Genomic DNA, 23,017 nt, shown 5'->3' with positions numbered 1-23,017 from the left:
AAACCCCCTTACACCCAATTAGCTTGACATGAGAAGGACAAGGGACCATGTCCCAAGTCTGATTTTCTTGAAGAGCTTGAAGTTCTTCCTGCATAGCCTTTCTCCAACACTCATGTTTATCAGCTTGTGAGTAGGAATTAGGAATCGACACAGCTGATAAGGTAGCCATGAAGGAGGTATGAGGGAAACCATACCTATCCGGTTGATGAGAAGTACGGGCAGATCGTCGAGGAGGGTGCAAAACGGGATCAGGTGGCAGATCAGACTCAGGAAGGGGTAGAGTTGGTCGACGACGTTCATACACAAAACCAGGCTTGAAGCGTTCAGGAGGGCACATCAAATCATCAAAGTGAGGAAGAATAGAAACTGCAGAAGATGATGTAATAGAACTCGGAAAGAAATATTGATGCTCAAAGAAAACAACATTACGAGATATATGAAATTTATTGGAAGAAGCATCATAGCACACATCCTTTTTGAGATAAGTTATATCCCATAAAGACACATTTCACAGATTGCGCAGAGAGTTTGTGACGTTGATGCGGAGGTAGATGCACAAAACAGACACAGTCAAAAGTGTGTAAGTCAAGAAAGCTAGGGTGCTGTTTATGCAGCCGATAGAATGGATAGTCGAAATTTAGCACTTTAGAAGGCAACCTATTAATCAAGTATACTACTGTAGCTAAAGCTTCAACCCAAAATTTAGGAGGAACAAAAGATGCAAGTAACAAGGTCCTAGCAACATCTAACAAATGTCGATTTTTGCGCTCAACCACGCCATTCTGTTGAGGCGTATAAGGACACGAGTGGTGAGAAACAATTCCTTTGTGACGAAGAAACTCAAGAAATTCATGAGACATATATTCTCCACCACAATTAGATCGTAAAGTCTTAATGCTAGTAATAAATTGATTCTCAACATATGCTAGAAACGATTTGAAAACAGCAAAGACTTCAGACTAATAGCGCAAAAAATATACTCAAGTATGCCGACTATGGTCATCTATGAATGTTAGAAAATATTTATAATGAGCATGAGAAATGACAGGAGTAATGCCCCATACATCACTATGAACAAGGTCAAAACAATTCTATGTCCTACTCCCGGAAGAAGGGAAGGGAAGAATCTTACTTTTTCCGATTTTACACATTGAACAATCAAAAGGCAAAGCATGAGGCAAAGAAGATTTTTTTTTTTTCTAACAAACCAGAATTCAGCAAATGAGATAAAACAACATTGTTTGGATGGCCTAAACGTTTGTGCCATACTTCACAATTATTGGAGATAGTAGTACAAGCCAAAGAAATGATACTAGGAATGGAAAAGTATAATGGAAACAGTCTCCCACCTTTAGGCCCCTTCGCTATTGTCCTCCCCGACATCGGATCTTGCACATGACAACCATCACGAGAAAACTGAACATTGTAATTATCATTCACTAATTGTCCAACCGAGATAAGACTCGTAGAAAGCCTAGGTGATATAAAAATTTTAGTAAGTGATGGTGCGATATCACCAACTCCAGTAATCGGTAAACGATGGCCATTAGCAACTTGAATATTAGAAGAACCAGTGTACTTACGAACATTGCTAAGCATATCAGGAGAACTGGTCATGTGATTGGATGCAGTGGAGTCAACAAGCTAAGATTGAGAGGATATAGTACGTATAGTACCCTTACCTTGCAGCCCTAAAGCGGAAAATGCCGATACAATCATTTGCTGCACCATTTCTGGTGTAAGGGCAGGTGTAGCAGCAGTGGAAGATGACACTGGAGCGAGATTTTGAGTGCTGGTTACCCCATCCGAAGTTTGGCCAGTAGCAGTAGCATGATAAGCATTCACGGGTCGGTTTTGAGGACGTGTTGGGCATTCTTTGATGATGTGCCCCTTCTGTTTTGCAGTAGTTGCAGAACTTTTAGCACAATGGGTAGCAATATGCCCATAATCTTTGCAACTGTAGCACTGAACTGTACGCATGTCTCGAACTCTCCCTTTGCCTTGAGCAGCGTATGCGACAACATTCTCTTGCGGAAGCAGTAAGAAGACGTTCCTCTCGAAGAAGTGCTCTAAAACACATGTCAAGAGATGGTGAAGGATTCCTGTGCATCAGGTTGGAGCGAATAGACTCGAATTCTGGCCTTAGTTTCATTAAAAACTGGTCTCTTTTGCTAACTTCATGGATTGCTTGAACAATAGAGAGGGACTCGGCCGACACGTCGGTATACACAATGTCGGAAAACTTAGCCCAAAGATTCTGAAAACCACAGAAATATTCCTGAATAGAGAGTGTACCTTGGGAAGAGGCAGCAAGATCAGTTTCCAACTGAAATCGCCGGGCGGAATGGTCGTGATGATAGTCCTTTTTCAAGTACTCCCACATCGATTTAGTGGTCTCGTGCGGCCTTAAATTGAGTATAAGTAGTGGATCAATAGACCCAAGAATCCAAGTCATCACGCGAGCATCTTTCACTTTCCATTGAACCAACGTCGTAGGATCGGTAGGTGCTGGATCACTCCCATCAACATGACCCCACAACTCCTTTCCCATGACAAAAAGTTGAAACTGAAACTCCCAGGTAGCATAATTCTTCCCTGTAAACCGAGTTTGAAAGACTTCTGAGTTGGAGTTGTTAGCCATAACTAGAATCTCTCGAAATGCACCAAAAAAACTGCAAACCAAAACCTGCACCCAAGAAACTAGAAAACCAAAGCCTAGAACCACGAAAATTGGACCAAAGACAAGGTTGCAGAGAGTGGCTTTGATACCATGTCAGATTTGCTCAATGACCCTCAATCGAGTGGTCCTTTTCTTATATAGAAATCATTTTCCCTAATTACAATATATCCCTTAATTACAGTATCCCCTAATTACAGCATAATATCTCCTAATTACAGCAGCATCTATATCCCCTAATTACAGCATAATATCTCCTAATTACACCATCTATATCCCCTAATTATAGCAGCATCTATATCCCCTAATTACAACATAATATCACTTAATTACAACATCTATATCCTCTAGTTACAGCAGCATCTATATCCCCTAATTATAGCATAATATCACCTAATTACAGCATCTATATCCCCTAATTACAGCAGCATCTATATCCCCTAATTCAGGAAAGATATTTATAGATCTGTTTCCTAAATAACTGTACAATTTATTTATGGTAAGTATGTTGTCTATCCTACTAACAATCTCTCTGTTATCCCTATTCCTACTAAAGCTGTAGATGACCTTGTTTATCCTAGATGGAGAGTGGCTACACTAGAATAGATGTCCTTCATAAGAACAATAGGAAACTGGGGATCTAGTTGAATTTCCAAGAGGTAAACATATATGGACTACAAATGGCTGTTTACTCTAGAACACAGGCCTGATGAATTTATAGAGATACATGGTTCGTTTGGTGGCTAAAGAGTACCTAGCTGTACATGTTAATTCTTAGGAAAGTTTTCTCCAATGCCCAAACTAAATTCCTCAGCAAGTTATTTTGTATGTTCTGCTAATAAGAAGTGACCTTGTCATCAACTTGAACAATGTGTTTATCTATTGTGGTCTTCAAGAGGAAGTTTATATGGTCCTTCCTCCTAGTTTTTTGTCATGAGGGAAAGAGTGATTGAGTTTCTACATAGAAAAATGCTATTTATGGACAGAAGCAATCTCCCGGAGCATGGTTTGAAATTTTCAGCAATGTCATATCTCAATTTATCTTCCAATAGGATAAATCTGACCATTTAGTGTTTACTAGGAGGAGCAATGGCACTATCATTGTGGTATTGTGCAGTGATTGAAATATATCGGTATTAACCAATATATCGGATGATACTATCGATATCACATGTGGCTGATACGTTATACAGGAAAAGTTATTAAATTCCCTTGTATCACCCAAAATATCATGATGTATCGCCAAGGTATTGCAATGTATCACTGGCACATATCGAAATGTAGTGCATGTATTGATGATACATAGGAATTTTATGAAGGGTTTTTGGTAAAATTGCTCCCAAATTTCTCTCCACTGGAAATTCAAAAAAAAAAATCATAAAAACCCCACAGAAATCGATTTTCTCCCAAATTTGTTTGGGGGAACTTGTTTTCATACTTGTATGGTGGAATTTATGAATTATATGAACACATTTTAGATATAATTGCATCACTCTATTAGACAACTTATGGCTTAGGACCCCACAAAGGAAACTTTTTTTTTTTTACACATGCACACACACCCACCCACACGCTAACGCCGTAGTGGGATTTCACCACCTATGGGTACTCGAACCCTTGACCGGGTGTTGAAACTCTTGTGAGTCTACCACCGGAGCAAGAGTTTAGGACCCCACAAAAGGAAACTTGTTTTGCATACTTTATCTTTTGAGTTCTAATGTGTAATCATGCCATTTCCAACATATGCTGAAGTTCTATAATTTCCATTTCCCAATGTTTCATTCAAACAGTGATACATTCCCAATACATGTGAGTGATACCGACGTGTTTCAGTATCCCAAGGGTGTGATACATGCATAGTACATATATTTAAATCACTGGTATTGTGTATGTCAATGACAGGTCTTACATGGGACCAGTGTTTAGAGTATTGGTATCTCTACACGTGTCGATGACTAGGGAATTGTGATATCTATGCTCCAGCTTAAGGGGGAGTGTAAGAATATCATATCATGGTGTATGGTCTTTGGTACTCCAATGGAGAATCATAACTCTTGTATTTTTCTTTTATAATTGTTCTTATTTCCTTGTACATGTGGCTTGGTTTTAAATAAGAGGCAAAGGGAGAGCAGTTTTTTTTATTTTTATTTTAAAAACTCCCTTCTCCCATTCTCTTTTTCTTCTCCTTCTCCTTTCTACTATGAATCAAAACATAAAAGATATAATTTCATCTATAAGATCTAGAAAAATCCTATTTCTACATAATTCTAACCGAATCTTTATCAAGTTGTAAAGTCTTTGTTTTTATCTTTTGTATATCAAAAACATAATTTATTGACAAAGGAAAGTGTTGAACGTGTTCAGCTAGTTGGTGCTTTCTTTTTTTTTTTTTTTCCTTTTTTTTCTCTTCTTTTCTTTTTAAAGTTAGGGTTTTGTATCTATTACATGGTCGTGTGCTTCCTCTTCATGAGCAAACCATCCTCTTGCTTGACTCAAGATTTTACTTTTGTTCTACTTCTCATTTTCTATAATATTTTGTTTCCATTTTTGTATGTACAATTTTTTTCCAGATTATAAAAGCCTTTGGGAATCCAGAGTTCTTTGGGCTGGTTTTTCCTTTGTTGCTTGAGGCATGCAACAGAAGTAGTGTTACCAAGCCAGGGCATGTACCTTCAACAAGTGATGCTATTAAAAAAGGTAACTGTAAAATCCTAGCATTGACTTGTAGCTTGCTTCTTTAATATTCTGCTATAGAACTACTGAATTTCAGTGTATTTTAGCGTAACGCAACTTCATCTCAGCTATGATATATGGCCATCACCGTCTTGTGGATAGTAAACATGCTATTCCTTTAGCAACGAAAATTCTCATCTTTCCTTTTTAGTCCTTGGATGTTGTAAGGTCGATGATATGTTTGCTGCAATTTATCATGATTCAACAGATGGGAATGTCACCATATTCAGTTTAGGTCTACCGAACCTTGTTTCACGATTTTTCTTTTAATTTTTTTGGTTATCTGAAATTGTACGTGGTGTAGGATAATCTACCACAGCTATGCAAGGAAGCTTGGTGGAGCTATAGAATGGTGGCTATGTCCTTTTGGGGGGGGATTAATACCAAATATATATATATATATATATTTCTAATTAACACACAATTGTTTACTTAAACTAATATGTCAATTTAAACTAAGTAAGGCGATTAACTCAAAGGCTTCAAGCCAATAGAAGTTCCAATCACATAGACTACAATAGATATGCCATTCAAGCAACTATTCTATATATGATAGTGTACATGTGTGTAGGATGTACTAACTATTAACTCCTAGTATTCATCTAATTATGCATACATATAATTCATTAATCAATCAAATAAGTATAATTAAACAAGTGCTCAAATGACAATCCCAAATACAAGAATGCATAATGGTTTGGTTTCCCTACTTCACTCCCGGCAGACTCACTCAACCCACGAGTGCACCAGATTTCACTATCGGAGGTTTTAGATCAGGTTCACTTCTAACCTTTACAACCCTACATAAAGACTAAGCTTACACTCCTATCGGAGGCTCCCGTAAGAGACTTTAGTTGGTTTTTTATCGGCTAACCAACAACCTTGGTCTTAGTCCAAGGACCTACATTTACTCCCGCCGCAGGCTCCTACGAAGACTAACACGTACACACCCATGTCCAATGAATTTGGCCCTACACAAGAGCTTAGGTCCTACACAAAAATATATCGAGTTTGGGTTACAAACTCTTAGCCCCAATCCTACCTACACAAGGAAAGAGACTATGAACTCACAAATTAACACTTGTCGAATTGAGCCCCATTGATGTGTTGTCTCATGTTGCTTGATCGATGCTCTCCCGATCATTGATGCCAATGCTTCTGCTCCAAGATCAAACACGTTACATGTGATGTTCCTTTGAGGTGGCCAAGGTGATGAGAGGTTGGGTGAATCTTTTATAACTAATGGAAGCTTGTAATCCTAGGTGATTCATCTAGATGGGTGTTCTAGAGGGTTTAGACAAGGATTTTACTATTGCTTCAAGTCTAATATCTAGAACAAGGTGGAGATTAAGTTCATCTTCTTTACTAAGGTTGGAATCATTTTTCAAGTGATGAATCACAAGGAAGATGACTTAAATCTCATGGATTTAGAAGCATGGAATGTGAGATATAAGTGGGGAATATCCTAAGCCTCTATTGCACTAAAAACTCATCGTTTTGCCCAAGAACCGAATGACCTTTTATAAGAAACTGTTTTGCAATGGCTATAAAACGGCTAGTTAATGGCTTTGTCAATAAGATTGAAAGGGCCTTCGATGGGATCTGTTTCGACAAGAAATTTATGTATTGCAATTGAGATATCTTATTCAATATTAACGAAAGAATATGAAAGAACAATCAATCGCAATACATTCATTTCTTACCTATCGAACCCTATGTCGATCCCATTGAGAAAATTCAGAGATATTTCTGGTGGTTGTTGGATAGGACTCATTCTTCGATCGGATCGAGTGGTACGTCGATTCCATTGAGTCCCATCAACAGCCTGTCAATGGGATCAAGAACCACTCAAAAATTGTTGTTTTGGGCATATGAGTTTACAGCAGCTTAGAGCATCTACTAGCCTTGACATGTTTTAATTAAGCTTTTAAGGCTAAGGAATGATCAACAAGGTTTACCTTTTGGGCTAGGATCTTCTAGAGGTTCAAGGGTTGTTTTGGGTCAAGGTTAGGGTCACCAAGGCACTTCATTTACTTGTTCTTTTCTCCTTAGTGTCCACGTCCTCCCGTGTCTTCAGTCTTCAGCTTCTAAGAGCTCAACCAACTACATGACACTTGGATTCACGTGATTGATAAACAATGTGCACAAATTAATGCACCAACAATCTCCCCCTTTGTCAATTACGTGACAAAACCTAACCTAGACAATGTCATGGTCCATACCAACGACCTACCAAAAGAACACAAAATATTACATGTCAAATATAAATGATTTACAACTCGATACAAATAAGGCATGTAACACTAGCAATGATCCGCCATAAATGCTCCATCTATCTTCATCAATCCTCGCATAGAACAAACAACTCCTGCAAAACAGAATTCATTGTTTTGGTGGAACTTGATCTTTCTCCCCCATTTTGTTAGAATTTGACAAAGAGTTAATTTCAATAGATATACCAATAAAAACCTAGCATGGATCAACTCTATAAATCATAGATTTGCCAATTATAAGGCACATATTAACAGGAGAATAAAAGGTGTATATAAACATTAAAACATAGAGCATGCTTATTAAGGTAATTCAAAGGATATACCAATCGAATTAGAAATGACCAATGACAGTCTACGCTAAAAACATATGATACCAAAATTCAGCAACTTTAAAGCTTAAACTATCAAGATAAATGAGGCTATAAACTTCGAATATACCCATTGAACACAAGATGAGGCTAAATCCTCATATTTTCCTATAGTACTCACTAAAGGGGCTCATAAATGACACTGAAATCCTCATTTTTAACTATTGAGTACAAACATGACGCTTAATCCTCTGAATTAACAATTCAGCCTAAAGGGACCTTCTAAGGTCAACTACTTGAGGTGTTATGGTCTCCCAAGTCTCTAGGAAGGGATGCCGTGGTGTTGGACGTTAAGACACGTAAGTGACTAAGGTCTTCAACACTAGAGGAGTCTTCTAAAGCATATTCAAACTCATCCATATCATCTCATGTTATCGACATAGCCTTGCCCTTGGATCTTACCTTGCTAAGGCAATCGGTGGCAGTGTGTTCATAACCCTTACAGTTGTAACATTGGCCTGCTTAGGTTGTTTAACATATTTACCTTTACAATTCTCAACCATCTTGTCTTTCTTGTCACAACTCTTTCATCTATTCAATTTGAGGAATTTCTTGAATTTTCTTTTGGAATCTTCATCTTTATCCTTATCATCAATGTCACTATTAGATTCAACAATCTTATGCCTATATGAATGCCTACGAGATGTTTTAGGGATGACTAGTTTATTTGCTATAGAGGGGGCCTTAAAGTATAGTTCATATCTTTGTAGGGAACCAAAGAGTTATTCTACATTAATCTCATCTATATTCTTATAATCTTCTACTGATGTTATCTTGGGAGTGAACCTATCCGGAAGGGATCTAAGTATTTCCTACATATACGACCATCCAAAATCCTCTCTTAAACCTTGCATGGAGTTGTAAATATCGTTATGTTTAGAATAAAACTTCATGAAAGTTTCAGACTCTTCCATTCTAATGTTTTTGAATTGGGTCATTAAGAGTTGAAGCTTTGATCTTTTTATTGTGCTAGTTCCCCCGTGGGAGACCTCCAATATGTCCCACAGTTCCTTACTTGTTTTATATGTGCAAATACGTTTAAATTCATCGGGGGAAATCACACTGTAAATAGCATTGAGAGCTTTGGCATCATAGGTATATCGTGCTCTCTCATCGACACTCCATTTGGATTTATCTTTGGGAGCACTAATGGTTTTACTATCAACCACAACTTGTACTACGGGCATAGTATATCCTTATTCGACAATTGCCCAAACCATAGGGTCAAAGGATTTTAAAAAGACACTCATCCTAACCTTCCAATAGACGTAGTTAGACCCGTCAAAATATTGTGGTCATGTGACAACATACCCCTCTTTGGTAGACATCATTCTTAAGCCACTTGGATCAACTCAAGGCGGTGTAGCCCTTCAAGAGCTATCGGCTCTAATACCAATTGAAATTGCACGTGGTGTAGGATAATTTGCCATGGCTATGCGCAGAAGCTTAGCAAAGCTATAAAATGTTGGCTATGTCCTAGAGGAGGGTGATTAGGACCAGTGTTCGAAGTATCGGTATTGCTACAAGTTTCGCTGGCTAAGGATATGGAAACGATATCGATATTGGCTGAAAATTGGAAATGCAGGGAAACATGGGAAAAACGGTGGAATTTATGGCGAAACTTCGAGAGATGTTAAAATGTACAAATTTGCATATTTAGAAATTAAAAAAATAAAAAAAAAATTGTAAAAAAATGCATACATAACAAGTTTCCATTTAATAGGGCCTTAAAAGCATGTGTTGTTGTAAGAAATCAGTCCAACCATCCCATCCGGCCTATTTAACCGTCCAACCATCTATCCAAACATCCATCGATATTGCAAAATATCAACAATACATGATATTTCGCTAAGAAATCATCAACAATTGGAAAATAAACAGAAGATTGTGGTCTCAATATTGCACATGTTACAATATTGATAATATCGAAATATTATCAAAATTATCAATGACAAATTGAACACTACTTGCAACCATGTGCCCATGAAAAATATATATATATATATATATATCTAATAATTTTTTTTTTAATGATATCAATTTGTTGGCGATATTATTGAAATATCGTCGATACACTTAGGCCTGTTTGGCTAGGCAGATTGGATAGGATTGGATGGTATTAAAGTGGATTGCACAGATTTTAAGGTAATGATAGTTGCGTCAGTGGATTGGTGCAAGATCTATGGGATTGTTGTATCCAAGGATTGCTATATCCTGTCTGTTTGGCACGCCCGGCCAATTTCGAGATTAAACCTTCTAATCCCTTTCAATCCCTCGAACCAAACATGTCCCAGGCAATTTTGAAGGGATTAGGGTGGATTGGATGGGATTTAAAGATAATGATGGTGATGTCAGTGGATTGTCTTAAGATCCATGGGATTGCTATATCCCGGGATCAGGATCCCGTGTCTGTTTGGCACGCCTGGCCAATCCCGGATCTATCTTCCAATCCCTTCCAATCCCATCCAATTTGCCCGGCCAAACAGGCCCTTATGATACAAGCATTACGTAGAATTTACATAGTAAAAAATATTGGTGATACATTGGCGATGTTGATGCATTGGTAATACAAGTGACACCTAGAATTTACTTAGTTAAAAATAGTGGCGATTACATTAGCGATATTGATACATTAGCGATACATTGCTAATACCTGGAATTTTTTATACTACCAGCATTATCGGTATCGCTGAGATGGAGATAAAGATAATATCGAAGATAATTCGAACACTGATCAGGACTAAATAATTGTTTTTTGCTAATTAACACAATTGCTTACTTAAACTAATATGCTAATTTAAACTAAGCAAGATAATTAACTCTAAGGCTTCCAAGCCAATAAAGGATCCAATCACATATACTATAATAGATATAACATTCAAGAAATTAGTCTATCTATGATAATGTACGTGTGTGGGATGTGCTAACTATTAATTCCTAGCATTTATCTAATCATTCATATATATAATTCACTAATCAATCACTAAGCATAATTAAACAAGTGTTTAAATGACAATCCCAAACACAAACATGTATAGTGATTCGTTTTCCTTACTCCACTCTCAGCGGACACACTCAACCCATAAGTGTACCGGATTTCACTATCGGAGGTTTTAAATTAAGTTCACCTCTAACCTTTGCAACCATACACAAGGACCTAGCGTACACTCCCGTCGGAGGCTCACGCAAGAGACTTTAGTTAGTTTTCTATTGGCTGACCAACAACCTTAGTCCTAGTCCAAGGACTTACGTTTACTCTCGCCACAGGCTTCAACGGATAATAACACGTACACACCCGTGTCTGGTGAATTTAGCCCTACACAAGAGTCCAAGTCTTACACAAGAACTTATCGAGTTTGAGTTACAAACTCTTACCCTCAATCCTACACAAGGAAAGAGAGTATGGGCTCAGAAATTGACAATTGTTGAATTGAGCCTCTTTGATGTGTCGTCTCGGGTTGCTTAATCGATATTCTCTCGTGCTTCAATCAGCTCCCTTTTGATCCCCTGATCGTTGATGCTTATGCATTGCCAATGCTCAATTCCAAGATCAAACACCTTGCATGCAATGCTCCTTTGAGGTGACCAAGGTGATGAGAGGTTGGGTGAATCTCCTACAACTAATGGAAGGTTGTAATCCTAGGGGATTTACCTAGATGGGTGTTCGAGAGGGTTTAAATAAGAATTTGACTATTGCTTCAAGTCTAATCTCTAGAACAAGGTGGATATGAAGCTCATCTTCTTCATTGAAGTTGGAATCATTTTTCAAGTGATAAATCATGAGGAACATGACTTAGATCTCATGGATTTAGAAGCGTCGAATGTGAGATATAAGTGGGGAATCTCTTAAGCTTCTATTGCACAAAAAACACATCGTTTTGCCCAAGAACCGAACGCCCTTTTATGTGTGTGTGTGTGTAGCCGAATGCTCAACTGTGTACCAATTCGCATGGAACTCGTGCGAACTTTTTTGTTAACTCATCATACATGCGACTCCAAAATCCGAATAGTCCACGTGAAGTAGCACCTCATGAAACCCCCCGGCCCCAATTTTTACTTTGATCCAAAACTTTGGTGGGCCATGAAAAATGAAAACAGTTTCCTCCCTTGATTTGCATTTCTCCTTGCTATGGCCCACCAAAATTTTAGATCAAGGTGAAAATTTGTCCCCTGGGGTTTCATGGGATTTCGCATCACATGGACCGTTTGGATTAGACGCACATGACACATGTGCAAAGGTGCGTAGGTGAGCATGACTCTCTCTCTCTCTCTCTATATATATATATATATATATATTTTGTGTGTGTGTGTGTGGGAAATGGTACTATGCGGTCAAGCTCATGGGAGCTCGAGCTCATGAGAACTTCCTATGAGGTCGAGCTGTGTGGGCCCCACCGTGATGCGTGTCGATCATCAACACTGTGCATTTGATGGGTCCCCTTTAAATTATGGGATATCCCAAAAATCAGCCGTAAAGGAACTCAGGTGGGCCATACCATCTAAAATCATGTGAAGACATGCCTAAAACATATAAAAGCACTTGGTGGGGCCCACCTGAAATTTGGATGAATCTGAAACTTGGTCTGACCCCTCATCCAAGTGGGACGCACATAATGGATGGGCTGGATTTGTGAACCACATCTCGGTGGGCCCAACAAATGATTATGAATGTTTTAATGGAGGGTAACCCCTCTCAACTTTTGTGTGGTGTGGCCCACAAAAGTCACAGATTGACTTGATTTTTAAGCCCCAGCCCCGGACCCATCAAATGCACGATGTTGATGATCGACACGCATCACAGTGGGGCCCACACAACTTGACCTCATGGGAAGTTCCCATGAGCTCGACCGCATAGAACCTTTTCCCTATATATATATATATATATATATATATATATATATATATATATATAACCGTTTTGCAACGGCTATAAAATGGTTAGTTAATGGATCTGTCAATAAGATCGAAAGTGCCTTCGATAGGATCGAACCCTATGTCGATCCCATCGAGAAAATCCATAAATATCTCGGTTGGTTGTTGGACTCATTCTTCAATCGGATCGAGTGGTACTTCGATTCCATCGAGTCCCGTCAACAACCTATCGATGGGAATGAGAACCACTAAAAAATTATTATTTTGGGCATATGATTTCACAGCAGCTTAGCACCTCTACTAGCCTTACTTAACATGTTCCAATTAAGCTTTTAAGGTTAAGGGATGATCAACAAGGTTTCCCTATAGTGCTAGGACCAGTTAGAGGTTCAAGGGTTATTTTAGGTCCAGGTTAAGGTCACCAAGGTACCTCATTTATCTATTTTTTACTCATTTATGCTCCACGTCCTCATGTGTTTTTGGTCTTCAGCTTCCTAGGGCTCAACTGACTACATGACACATGGACTTATGTGATTGACAAACAATATGCACAAATCAGTGCACTAACAATCCAATCTTTGTTTGGTACACGACAAGTACTTCTATTCATATCCATAAGTGGAGGTGTACTATAAAATCTGTGGGAAATGATAAAATCGTTTCTTGTGCTTTTAAAACTCAACTAAAGGAATTGTGGAAATTTTCTTGCACATATCATATCCAAGTTGTGAGCCTGTGGGTGTTGTCCACTAAGGACCCACTTGGGAAAGATTGGAGAAGGAGCTTGTGGCTTGGCATTATGCTCATTCAGTTGACTCTTGAAAATATACATATGTATGATTGGCCAGATTTTTGAACTCTGCCTTGTGTGATGCAGCAGATGATCCCAGCCCAAAGGAGGATTGATGTCAAGTTGGCAACCAGTCATTTAACTTTTTTTTTTTTTGCGTGAAGCGATCATGAAAATTCCTATTTCAAAGATTGGAGATATATGATTAATAAGTTGACCCTAGATAGGTAGGACTTGTGTTCGAAATATCAGTATCGCGCAATGTATCACAACCTTGGGATACAGATACATATCGGTTATCGCACGGGATATATTGTTTGTATCGTGTAATTTATCGCATTTTTTGGGAAACATAGGAAAACATTGGAAAAATGGTTGAATTTTTCAATGAAACTTCAGGAATTGTTAAAAAAGACCTTAATACACACTTTTAAATCATAAAATCTCAAAAAAGAAGTGCACATAATAGGTTTCCTTGTATAGGGTCCTAAACCATGCACTGTCTGATTGAAAAAACAGGCAATTATATTCAAATATGATGCGTAACATTTATAAATGTACCGGGACATTTATGAAAACACAATCAATGCATTCAAAATCAAAGGATATTGTAGAAATTTAAAAATATATATTATTTAATAATTTGTTCAGGTGGACCATAATATAGGAAATAGTGGTAATCGACCATTAGGCCACAAAAGCTTTGGATCAAGCTAATATTTGTGTGGTCTCTTCATCCAGGTCTTTGTGACCTTATCAACAGGTTGGATGGCAAATAAAAATTCTAGTGGACCCCAAGAAATTTTAATGGTGGGGATTCAATTACTACTGTTAACTGTGTTATGGTCCACTTAAGACTTAGACCTACTTCATTTTTGGGATCACGCCCAAAAATGAGCTCTCAAAATGGATGAACGGTGTGGATGTAAGACACATACATTACAGTGGGTCCACAGTTAGGGATCCACCAAACCAGCACCCAAAGTGGATGCAAATTTACTATCGAAAACCTTTCCCGGGAAGTTTATGTGCCAAGAAACTAGATGGCGCCCACCATGATGTTTTTGATGAATCCACCCTGTCCATACGTTTGGCTTGATCATTTTAGGACATGCAGCCAAAATTGAGCTTGATTTAAGAGTCAGGCGGGCCACATGAGAGGAAACAACGGGGATTGAGCAACTACCGTAGCCATTTGTATGGCCACAAAAGTTTTGTATCAGGCTAAGATTTTAGTGTTTTCAGTTCATCCTAGTGGGAATGACCTTATAAATGGTTTGGATGTCATATAAACATCAAGCTGGAGCCCAGAAAGGTTTCAACGGTAGGAATTTCCTTCCCCAATTTTACCTCTCATATGGCCCACTTGACACTTAAATCTGTCTCATTTTTTGCCGCATGTCCTAAAATGATCACGCAAAATGGAAGGATGGCGTGGATTCATCACAAAATTCACCGTGGGCCCCACATAGGTTCCCAACACATGAACTTTGAATCCGCATCTGCCCCGAGTTGGGGTAGTCCCCCAATCCACTCGGGAGGAATAGCTTAGTGGGTGTTACTCCTAATATGTGGCCCACATGGTGATATTTTTGTACGTCTACGCCTAGAGTTTTACGCGAACCGACCTAGCTTGGTTAGCTCGCTCGAATCGACTCGGAAAAGTTCGACTCAACTCGGGTCGAAACTGTGTTCGAGCTAAGTTGAGCCAGTTTTATTGAGCTCGAAAAATTTTGAGTCGAGTCCGAGCTAGACCAAGCTCAACTTGACTCGACTCAGTCTTGTGCTCAAACCCGACTCGGTTCGGCTCGACTTGATTTTTTGACCGGGTATATATATTTCAAAACATTTATCAAAAAAAAAAAAAAAAAACCTAACTCACTCGGGTCTCGGCCGTTCTCTAGCGCTCGACCCTAAAAACCCTAACCCACTCCAGCCGTCCAGCAGCAGTGCCCGACCCAGACCCTATCAATATCTCTCCTCTCATCTCTCTCTCTCTCTCTCTCTCTCTCTCTCTCTCGCCGTTCTCCAACATTCGAACAGCGACCGATGACCACTCCTCTCCTCTCTTTCTCGCCGTTCTCCAGTGCCGGAATGGCGAATGACGACTACTCTCCAACGTCCGCTTGGACGACTGGCAACTGAAAGGTACTCTTCCCTACTCTCCTCATCTCTTTATTCTCCAGTGTCTGTCCGATTAGTGGGCCCCACCAGACCACTAGCCTAGTGGCTATGGCCCAATCGGACAATCAGACCCCACCTGAAAACTCGAACTCGAGCTCAGCTGGAAAACTTGAACTTGAACTTGGCTCGAACTGGACCGAGTTGCTGATTGAGCCGAGCCGAGCCGAGTTCGAGCTGAGGTATCTTGCTAGCTGAGCTGGGCAAATCTCGACTCGGATCGACTCGTGTACACCTCTATCCACGCGGTCCATCCGTTTCTACAGATCATTTGAGGATGGGGTTCCAAAAATTATGCAGATCCAAATCTTAGGTGGACCATACCACTGAAAACTGTGATAGTTGAGTGCCCCACCATTAATAATTCCAAAGAGCCCATCGTAAGGTTTTAGTAATGTTTATTTGCAATCGAACCTATTGATAATGTCAAGAAGATCTAGATGAAGGGAAAATATAAAGATCAACTTGATCCAAAACTTTTGTGGCCCCCACTCCTTGATCATGGTCATTCATCACAGTTTCAAGTGGTATGGTCCATCTGAGATTTGGATCTTCTTAGGGTTTGGTATCACGTCCTAAAATGGGATGGAAATACAGATGGATGGCATGGATATATATATTAATATATATATATATATAAATACATCAAGATGGGCCCCACACGGTTAGGGTAGCACCCACTTAGCTATTCTCGAGGTAACAACTAATCCGCTCTCAGTCCACTGCACACGGACAAGCGAAGTGAGTGTGACCTTAACCGTGGGCTCCACCATGATGTATGTGTTGTATCCACACCATCCATCCATTTGGATAGATCATTTTAGTGCATTAGCCAAAGAACGATGCCGATCCAAAGCTCAAGTGGACCCCACCACAGAAAACAACAAGGATAGTCCCCCCACCATTGAAACTTGAAACCTTCTTTGGGCCCATCATAATGTTTATTTGTGATCTAATCTGTTCATAAGTTCAGGAAGATATGGACTAAGGGAAAAAATAAATATCAACGTGATCGAAAACTTTTGTGGGCCTCAAGAAGTTTTTAATGGTAAGCGTTCAATCCCCACTGTTTTCTATGATGGGTCCACTTGAGCTTTGGATTTGCCTCATTCTGTCTCGTGACCTAAATTGATACCTAAAAACGTATGGACGGAATGGATATAAAATATATACATCAAGGTGGATCCCATTGTAAGGGTTGTACCGTATCAAATACATCGGAGTCACACTGAATCCACTCCTTAGTTAAAGGAGAGAGTCAACAATACCATCACCCAATTTTCTTCTCCGTAGGCTTTGGAAGGTATCGCGATTTCGAATCCTTTGGAAAGCCCAAAAATCTCGCCCGAATTCCATCCCTTTTCCAAATCCCTCCCAAAATCCCCATAACCTCGGCAGAAATTTAATTTTTTCCAAAGAATTCTCTCTGAAAAAGAAGAAGAAGAAGAAGAAGAAGAAGGGTTTTGAGGGTTTTTTTTTACCCGATCCAGCGCACTCGACATTTGGCCCACCAAATTCAGTCGAAGACGATTACCTAATAGATTTTTGATGTAAGAGAGATTTTTTATATATATATTTTTTCGAATTTGTGGGGTAGCAACGAGGATTTTGCCTCATATTGCCGAAAATGATGCCTGCTTTATCGGCTTTATCGTCGATATCGCATGATATTTCACAATATCTTGTGATATATCGTCAATATTGGTGATATCACACGATATTTTGCGATATCTTGGAATATATCGTGCGATGTCGAGAATTTCCTCTCCTTTTTTTGTCATTTATGAGCGAGTTTTGCTGAGTTTCGTATCGCTAGCAAGCGATAACGATAATATTGGCCAATAGTATCGATATTACGAACACTGGGTAGGACAAGGCTATTGGTTCTAAGTTTTTGTTACTGCCCCTGAGGAGTTTTGAATTTTTTGAGCACTACATGCCTGTTTGATGTTCTAGGATGCATATATCAATTAATCGGATAATACGTTAGTTTTCACCAATGCCATGCTTAACCTTATAGCATTCCACTCTAGTTTTTATTTTTTGTTGACTCATTGGGCATTACTAAATGAAATATTTGTGTTCATAGAACTATATTTTCATATCTTTGTACCCTGATGAGTTTGTGAAACCTCATACATGGGTTCAAGCCCATAGCTAGATTGCAGGCGCTCTTTGCGTCAGCATTGGGATCTTGAGTTCAAGCCCACTTACCTACCGAAAAACAAAAACGAAACAGAAAAGAAGCCACACACGTGTGCGCACACATGTTCATGCATGTGTGTGCACGCGCGCACGTGTATCAGTCAACTTGTCTTCTATTTATGTTAGTCCTGAGCACAAATATGCTTGCACGTGTATCAGTCAACTTGTCTTCCATTTATGTTAGTCCTGAGCACAAATATGCTTGCACGTGTATCAGTCAACTTGTCTTCTATTTATGTTAGTCCTGAGCACAAATATGCTTGAGTGCAGGTGAAGAGAATACCGAAGATGATGTTTCTGCTCCGCTTGATATTGTTCTGGACTGTATTACCGCATGTATCCATGTAGCGCATCTGCGCGATATTCTTGAACAGGGGAAGAACTTGATACATGTATTTTTATGTGCCCTCTCTCCTGGGTTTTCTTGGACAGGTACCCTCTATCCTGATCACTACTAAGGGCCTTTTTTTCTTGGTTCTGTGCGGAGTTCATTTTCATGCACTATTTGGCATGGAATTGATTCTTAGTACCTCCATTGATGGAACTCTTGGGACCCAGTTAAAATGTCAGCTTTTTCATCAATTAAAGAGCTTTGTTTGAAGTGCTGCCTTCTTGGCGATGATACTCGGAGTCCCTCTCAAGGCATGGATGTCACATCCTTGATTCATGAGGTAATGTCAAGTGGCTACTTTCCCCATTCCATTCTGTTTATGGACTTCAATGGTTCTTAGAGGTCTCACTTATTTTCCCTGCTTTCAGTTGTTTCATTCTGTGGTGCCTCAAGTAGTTGAATGCATAAGCACAGTAAAGATTGCTCAGGTATGCTTCTTCTAACCATTTCTCTGGTTTGTTTGACTAAAGGATGATGTAAGCTAACACAGCTGGCTTATTCAAGCAAGGTGGTCCATTTGCAAATGGTAATCGCAGCTATATACACCGTTTAAAATAAGCTGCAATGCATTCTAACGGAAGTTTAGGATGTATTTGAAATTCCAAGCCAGTGTTATAAGGTTCAAGTAACTTTTGATTGGTAAGATTAGCTAAGCTAATGGGATCCAGAGCTCTGGTAAGCCTGCATGTGGTCGCAAGTGTCAACCTGGCATGTGCATCCGAGCCATGCAGCAGGTGGGTGCCATGTGTACAATCTGACCTAAAAATCAGCTGGTCTTGACATCTTGTTGGTGAAACGTGGACATTGATTGAATCTTGCAAAATCTTAAACAGTCCACTTTTCTGTACGTTTGACCCCCACTAGATGAGTGGACTAGCCTGATTCTTGGTCCAGGTCATCTACACTGGGACCCACCTGATGCATGTCTTCAATGTCCTATGCACATGCTAAGCTCAGACGCACCTCAACATGATGTAGCAGCATGGGCCTGACCTGGCACTTGAGTGTGATGTTCAAGCTGTGCATTAGGTGGGCCTACCATTTAGATGTCCTGCCCGAAAAATCTGGTTAGTCCACTCAAAAGGCTGGCTAAATGTGTATGTTGAATGACAATCTTCCACAAACCATCTATTGTTTTGGTACAGTTGTGGCCCGCCTGCTGAGGTGAGCCAGCTGGATTTCTGGGTCAGGTCAATTACATGGCAGGATCCACCTGTTGTGTGGTGTTGATGTCCCACTAACTGGTGTGGGTGGCTTACGCAAGCTCTGAATGATACTCCTTTTAACTGCAATACCTTCATTCAAACATTGCAACTATATATAAATATCCCCAGCACTCCCCCAACAATTAGCATTGCCTTGCCAATGCCATTTCACTGTCCATCAGAGCATCCATTTGATCTTTATCTCTCCATATGCAATATACCCAAACACAGGTCCACATTGCTGCTTCTGAGTGTCTCTTAGAGATGACCAAGCTGTACAAAGCTTCCCTGACAGTGTCAAGGAAAGAAGCCGGCTTCAAGGATGAGCTCATTCATCTCCATGAGGTGGAAAAGAGCGAACAAGCAAAGTCGCTTCTCAGGAAATGTATTGACATCATCGAAGATATCGAGCAGGAAAATGCGCCAGCAATCTAAAATCGGGTACCCAGACCAACCAAAGGGATCCATTAACTATAGGGAATGGGCATTACACATTTGGTAGGCAGTCTCGAGTCTGTAATATTGTCAGTTCAGGAAACTCATATCTACAACCTAAGCTTTTGATAGATACACCAATACAACACTTTTCAGTGATACTCTAGTTTGAAAAGTAGAAGAAATTGATCATATACCAATCAAAAGCATCAGGTTTAGATACCAGTTCCTGTCATTCAATTTTCTTTTTTAATGATAAAAAGATGGTTTTTTCTATCCTCTTAAAGAAATGAAATATCCATTCAATGACCATTTTTTATGCTGCTGACTTGTGTCTCTGAATGTTTTTTAGCAATTGCTCTTTGGATACCGTAGTCTAATTTCTCCATTCAATGGCTGGAGTTCGTTTTCATACTCTCAAATTCTTGAATATGTGTCTCACATGCATGGAGATGAAATGCTTGATGACCAACTTAGACCATAGTTCGAAAACTTGCTGACTCGACTCAAAACTTGGCTAACTCAATTCATTTCGAGCGGAGTCTCTGGGAAAATCAGTACTGGGCCTGACGTGGCCTGGACTCGGACAGAGTTGTGATCCAATGGCTGGGTCGACTCGACATGACTTGAACTGATCACTTGCCTTAAGTGGTGGGATCCTATTAAGAAAAAGCAATGTGTTGGGAGTGAGATTCGAACTCCCAAGTTCACCTGAGTCAATGACTTAACCAGTGAGATGGAGGAAGTATTGTTACTGAGGTTTGCTTGAATACATCCCAACATACTGCAATATGATGAGCAGGAACTTAGCCATTGGAATAGCATTTATGTAATAGGGCCTCTGTTGGTTGTGGGATGCCCCAAACTCTCTCAGATTGAATATTTTAACCCTATACAAAAGTTATGGTTATTGTCCATTTTCAAGGCAAACAAGCCAAATTTTAAACAGTTGAAATAATTGAATTTGAGAGATTTTATTTGTCTATCCACCATACAAGAGATTGTATGCACGGTTTTGATCATTGGAAGACTGCCCAGATTCCATTACGGCAGCTGGATTCAAGCAAACCTTGTTATTGTTTTATATTATTTATTAGAAATTTAATCAATTCAAATATCTATTATTGATCCTAATATTTTTTTAATTTGTACCATATTAAATATCGAGTTGAGTAGGTCAAGCAGGCAAGTCAACCTCAACCTGCTGAATATTGAGTCGAGTTGAGTTTTTTGGTTTTTGAACTATGACTTGGACATCATTGATAGCATCTGATTCCTGATTCCTTTCCCACCATTGGATAACTTAGCCATATCTTTGTCATGAGATTGTAGGCCATCTTGTATCTAGCTTTTAAAAACGGACAACTGATAAAAAAATAAAAGGGTAATCATCACATGAGTCCTAGCTACCATAGACCCAAGCTGTTGTGGGGCCTATACTGTATTTTTACAACATAAAACCCATTCATTAGGCAGGCCCCACAATGATAAAGGAACATCACAAAATCAGTCTGATCCAACCTTAAGTGGGCCAAACCATAGGATACCATGTATAGCTGCACCAAAACCTCTACATTCATGCCTTGGCCCAGTGGATGATTGGATTGGCCTGATTTCTAAGGTGTCCCTTCTTCGACCCTGTTGGATGTCATACAAGCATAGTGGGCTCCTTAGAAGAAGCAAGCAAGCATGGGTGGGTGGGTGCGGCTGCTTGTGCATGTGACGCGCTCCACAGATTGTGCTTCCCCACCCCTTCTTGGGACCCTTAGACTTTCTATTTACAGACTAGATCATTGACCGAAAGTCCGTTCGCCCCACTGCGCTTACGGCTCTATTACCCCAACCCAGCTTGCTCTGGCCCCGGGTCCTCCCTTTCTATTCCTCGGTAAGCAGACCGTGGGAGCATGGGGGGGCGGTATCTGCTTGGGACTGATAGAAAGCATATCTCTTTTGTCCCTCCAAAAAATCCAACCCTATATTCCTATGATGTGCCAAAGAGAGCAACAGATCGTGGGCGCTGTTTGGGTAAAAGATAAAGGGCTCCCAATTCAAAGATTCGCCGAGGTAAAGAAACAACAATCCAAGCTCCTACATAACCTTTTAGGGCCTATTTTGAACTCCCAATCCCTTGTTTGGTGCATTAATGGACACGCCGAACTCAGGATTCTGCAGTCTACCTATCACTCCCCAATTGGCGAATCTAGAAATCAAAGATACACACGAATGGTTGGTTAATCAGGAGAGGAGTCTTCAATTCAGAACTGACCACCTGCAATATTCATAATACCTTGATATTTGAAAGTTCCACTGTCCAAATGAGGCCTTAAATATGGGACGTGGCAAGTTCTACCAAAAACTTCATTCAAATGTGAAAATCCAAAACAGTTGCATTCAAATGATACATACTGATATTTTCCACAAACGGAGTCATTTGATACTCTAGCAACACATGACGCATAATACATAGTCACTTAAGCGTCCCAAAATTGGATTGCTTGAACAATCTTAACTTCTAAATTGTGGACGCTTGTTTGTGAAATGGGACTTATTTTTTGGAAAAGGTGGAGGAGAATTTCACCTTGACATACTAATAATAATGTGAAAATTTTATAATGGCGGACTGGACCTTATCCATCAACAATTAAATCATCATTCATTTATAACCATTTGATCAATGTTCACCAACCTGATAGTGAGATTATGAAATAATCTATGATACATCTAAACTGAGACCATAATTTTTGGACAGTTTAATTTGAATTACTTGTATACTACATATGTCATTGTCTGTCAATTCTGAGTGCCTGCATGTAATCCATCATGCTCTCTTAGAGTATTAAAGTTAAAGCCTTTTCGAATAAAGTGTTAATGCAATCTCTAAGAAATG

General features: G+C 39.5%; 1 protein-coding gene across 1 annotated transcript in view; it reads left to right on the top strand.

Annotated features, from left to right (window-relative positions):
• The window catches only part of LOC131226734 (uncharacterized), a 106,024-nt gene extending 85,569 nt beyond the window's left edge, over nucleotides 1-20,455 (top strand). Inside the window, exons 31-35 of the mRNA XM_058222418.1 lie at nucleotides 5,248-5,374; nucleotides 18,370-18,531; nucleotides 18,658-18,770; nucleotides 18,859-18,918; nucleotides 19,927-20,455. Of these exons, the coding sequence (XP_058078401.1) occupies nucleotides 5,248-5,374; nucleotides 18,370-18,531; nucleotides 18,658-18,770; nucleotides 18,859-18,918; nucleotides 19,927-20,130 (666 nt within the window). The 3' untranslated portion in view covers nucleotides 20,131-20,455. The remainder of the gene's footprint in view (nucleotides 1-5,247; nucleotides 5,375-18,369; nucleotides 18,532-18,657; nucleotides 18,771-18,858; nucleotides 18,919-19,926) is intronic.
• The last annotated feature ends 2,562 nt before the right edge of the window (nucleotides 20,456-23,017 follow it).

Source organism: Magnolia sinica, chromosome 15 (genome assembly GCF_029962835.1).
Source record: "Magnolia sinica isolate HGM2019 chromosome 15, MsV1, whole genome shotgun sequence".
Lineage (NCBI taxonomy): Eukaryota > Viridiplantae > Streptophyta > Magnoliopsida > Magnoliales > Magnoliaceae > Magnolia > Magnolia sinica.
The sequence above is the reverse complement of the archived record's forward strand: the minus strand, read 5'-3'. Positions and strand labels throughout refer to the sequence as shown.